The sequence below is a fragment of the Penaeus vannamei genome, chromosome 7 (assembly GCF_042767895.1).
Source record: "Penaeus vannamei isolate JL-2024 chromosome 7, ASM4276789v1, whole genome shotgun sequence".
Classification (NCBI taxonomy): domain Eukaryota; kingdom Metazoa; phylum Arthropoda; class Malacostraca; order Decapoda; family Penaeidae; genus Penaeus; species Penaeus vannamei.
Window position 1 is genome coordinate 30,935,104 of NC_091555.1, and position 5,000 is coordinate 30,940,103.

The 5,000-nt window shown below is 37.7% G+C and overlaps 1 protein-coding gene across 1 annotated transcript in view; it reads right to left on the reverse strand.

Annotated features, from left to right (window-relative positions):
* The window catches only part of Fhos (Formin homology 2 domain containing), a gene marked incomplete in the record, with an annotated part of 191,773 nt that overhangs the window by 145,039 nt on the left and 41,734 nt on the right, over positions 1-5,000 (reverse strand). The window contains 1 exon segment of the mRNA XM_070123689.1: positions 1,358-1,387. Within this exon segment, the coding sequence (XP_069979790.1) occupies positions 1,358-1,387 (30 nt within the window).

Genomic DNA, 5,000 nt, shown 5'->3' on the forward strand with positions numbered 1-5,000 from the left:
CCAAAGCGAATTAAACTTTGTCTCGTTCTTCGGATATATTTGTTTTGGTGTTCCTTCTCCTAGCTTCAAATCACGCCAAATGTCAACCTAACTTATCCTCTGTGTGCAAAGACCCACGTTTTAGGCAGCTGACTTTATTGTCAAAGTGTAGTCTATGATCTTTCCTCGTGCCGGAAATTGAAGAAATTTTAGATATACGCTTGACATATAGACTAATTCTGTATACTGTATGATTTATAAAACTTAGGGTGAATAATTTACTGCATATATCTTTGCTAGAGACTGTATAGAAAAACAATTTTACTACCCTGCTGCGCTGTTCATTTAGCTCAAGGGAAGCGGTATATGCATATAGATTTTAATTTGAGGAAATTTATAATGCATGATCTGGTTTGCCATGACTTCCTGTTCAGAACCACGTCTATTCACACGCTGCCTTGTCTCTCTCATCTGCGAACCGGTTATTGCAAACCCTTAATCGCATTAGTGACTTCCATAGGCTTCACCAATGATCACACATATAGTCAACAGTTTATGAACATGAATTACCAACTTTAATAAAATTAAACAAGCAGACGAGCACGCACACATGTAATTAAAACAGTTGACGTAGAAAAGAATAAAATCAAATGAATATAATTAATAACTGTAATTGCTGTTTCCAGGAACACAACACAGATATGTTATCGACCACATAACATCTGCTCAAATATCAGTATCTGCATTTTCCCTCACACCCCTAAATTATGCTGTCATGACTGCATATTATTAGCGCAATTATCAGTTACTATCGAACTTCAATTAGCAAGAAAACAATACATCATTATGCAGCGAAGAGTGAGACAGCTTGTACCCTCCTCCACTGTAGTTACTGAGACATACATAATATACGAGCACAAAGAAACGGGTAGCATTGACCTTGCATAAGAAAGATATCGTAATGAAATCTTGTCCATCAACTAACCACAACTGACTTACTGTAAATACTCAGGCAAACTACTTCTGTACTTCTGTAGACAGAAGGAATGTACATCATACCAAAAGGAGGGGGGAAGAAACACTACATTGACAATTGGGGTATGCTAACATACACGGAAAATTACATACAAGATGCAAGAGCATGTGCGACCCATATGGGTATCTAGTGATGCAGCTAGGCTGCGTGTCGGTCTCAAGAAATGGGAACACAGATGCAAGATCTATACTATGAGGGACATAGAACCTCTACACAAGATACGTGTGGAGGAAGGTTTGGGTTGTTACATGCAACGAAACACTTCTTGCACGGGCGCCTACATAACACCAAATTATATTGTCACAAGACTAGAAAACTAAAGGTTTTATAAAAATAACTTACTCCAGAGTACGTCGAGGTTCGATGACTATACTGTAATAATATAAAACACAAGTGTGGTTAGGAATATGTAGAAGGGTTTAAATAGAATGGAAATTGTTTTATTTTCATTTTATATGTAAACTGAGGAGTTTGGTCATAAAACTGTCGATTGTTCAGACGAAAAAGATGAATGGTCTGTTGCATATGGATTGTCAGATTTCATATCCTCTTAACAAGCAATGAAATGTAATATATATATATATATATATATATATATATATATATATATATAAATAAATAAATGAATAAATAAATATATATATATATATATATATATATATATGTATATATATATATATGTATATATACATATATATATATATATATATATATATATATATATATATATATACATATATATGTATATATACATCTATCTATCTATATCTATATCTATACATACATACATACATACATACATACATACATACATACATATATATATAATACATATATATATATATATATATATATATATATATATATATATATATATATATATATATATATATACATATATATATATATATATATGTGTATAAATATATATATATATATATATATATATATATATATATATATATATATATATATGCATATATATATATACACACACACACACACACACACACACATATATATATATATATATATATATATATATATATATATATATATATATATATATATATATGTATGTATGTATGTATATATATACATATATACATATATATATATATATATATATATATATATATATATATATATATATATATATTAATTCTAAACAAAACATATTGGTATAGAATAGTGTCCATTACTGCGTATAATTTGTGAAATAGTGTAAATGAATGCAATGACTGGAATAATGGTGATGGAATTGTAGACGAAACTTATGGAAAGCAGACCAACTGGGAGGGTAAAACCGCCGTGTCAGGGACTGGAAGGGCAAACAAGACAATCTAGGGAGTAAACCTCAAAATTGGCATTTGAGTACATTTTTTTCGCAAAAGGTAGAACCTACTCTTCATGCACTAACATGCAGGATAAAAACTTGGGGCATATCTTGTATCTCGCTGGGTACGCAGATGCCTTGACAAACGTAGGCGTCAGGGTAAAAAGCAAGTGTCAGGATGGACGCAAGTGTCAAAGGCGGCGCGGCACCCGGTGTGGCAAGAGCAGGTGCCAGTGCCAGCTTTCCCTAAGCTTGGCAACCATAGGCGTTCGAGCCAACGTCGGTTTGGCAGCTGTCGCCAGCCATCTTTTTGGTAAGTTTCTCGTGTTTCCTACTTGGATTCCCCGACGACAAAGGCAATGGTACTCAGACCAGTGACATTAATTGCTCCCAATTTGGTTGTGAGATTTATCCTATTTTTACTCTAGATCCTTATATCTTCTGAAGTGCTGATTACATTGCAGTCATTGGAGACTTGTTTCAGTTAGCAATCCATTGGAAACTACCCTGCCCTTAAATTCGCAAAACTATGCAAACTACGAGCTTGTTTGTCGTGCTCCTCGATTCCTAACGCAAACAAACCAAGCAAAAACCCGGAAGGCCTTGTGTCTTCCCTCCTCATTCGCGAAAGTAATGGCGGACAAGTGCAGTGTTTCGCGGCGCTTTCATGAATTCAATGTTTATTTCCGCTTCCTTAATATACTGACGGAAATGACCTTGATATTCGACATGATCTGTGGTGGAGCCTTGACACTGGCGGCAAAGTCTTCAAGTCTTCAGTTGTTTAATAATGATAACAACAACAACAATAATGATGATGCTGATAAAGATAATGATATGAATAACACTAACAATGATAACAACAACAATAATAATCGCCATTACTATTATAATAATAAGTAAAACGTCAATCTCTAATTCTCCATGAAAATCTGTGCTCGAACGTCATTAAATCTAAACTGATTGTTAAGGATATTTCTGAGTCTGACGTAAAAACAATCTCCCAGGTGCAATGCAGGCCAGAAGAAGAAGAAGCAGCAAAGGGAGAAGAAAAAGAAGGAGACGGAGAAGGAGACGGCGAATGAGAAGGATGAGAAAGGAAAGGGAGAAGGAGAAGCTGAAAGAGAAGGAGAGGGGGAAGCCGAAGGAGAAGTGGAAGAATAAGTAGATGAAGAAGAAAGAAAAAACAAAAGAGAAAATATTTTGTTTCGCCTTTCCGCCCAAGAAACAGAATATTTATCTTGCAGAGACTTCCGTCAACAAACACCAAGGGCTTGCTGCGCCATGACAGGAAGGCTCCGCCCACTCGATCTCGCCCACTCGCCAGCCCCGGCAGGAGATGGAGTCATGCTCGTGTTATGTTAATTCCACCGCCCCGCTGTACCCCGCCCCCTCCCATCCCCCGCCACACACGCATCCCCGTACAGGAATCTTGGCATTGTGTGCCAACAAGAACCAAAGGATGAGAGTGCCGCGCAGCCTATAACACTTTTAGAACATTATGTTCCTGCCGTAAAGGCGAGGTTCGAACGCGGAATGCCGTCTGGGAGTTAGGGTTCGCTGTGCTTGGGATTTCAGACACAAGAGCAAGTCTTGGTGACACGTGTATAAAGACACACACACACAAACACACACACACACAAACACACACACACACACACACACACACACACACACGCACACACACACACACGCGCGCATGCGCAATTTGCTACATATATATATATATATATATATATATATATATATATATATATAGTGTATATATACATACATATACATATATAAAAATATAGATATAGATATATAGATATATCTAAACATATACACACACACATAAATGTGTGTGCGTGTATGTGCATATATATACATACATACATATATATATATATATATATATATATATATATATATATATATATATATATATATATATATATATATATATATATATATATATATATATATATATATATATATATATATATATATATATACATACATACACACTTATATATACATACACACATATACAAGTGTGTGTGTGTTCGTCTACATATGCAAATGTGAATGTGTCTGCATTTATGTGCATGTCGATCCAGCCATTCGCTTCTATTCATGACCACTGCCTGTCCTCTGTTAGGCCGAGCTTCCGGGGCCTTGTACGACACCCTGTCCGCCCCGGAAGCCCTCGGCCGGAGGCTGCTCTCGTCTGCTCTACCTTGTCGATGAACTTCTGGAAGTTTTCCTGTCGTTCCTCTTCTTCCTGACGCATGATCTCCTTCTCTTGCTCCTGCCTGACGATGCGCCGGAGCCGCTTCATGGCGATGCGGTACACCTTGAGGTCCTCGAAGGTGGTGTCAGGTCGGCTGACGGCCCGCTTCAGCATCTTCTTCAGGCGCTGGGCCTCGGCGTAGTCCTTGGGCTTGATCTCGAGGAGCTTCAGGAGGCGAGGAGAGACTCCGACGCAGTCCCCGGCGCTCTCCCCATCGCTTCCGCTGTCGGTTCGGTCCGGAGGTCGGTACCTCCTTCGGATGGTATCCTGGTGGCCGTCTTGGAACGTCTGTCTCTGGTTCGCATCAGGGGATCCAGGAATGCTGAAGTGCACTGTTCGTCGTCCACCATACTGGTTGCTTTGGCTGTCCTGGC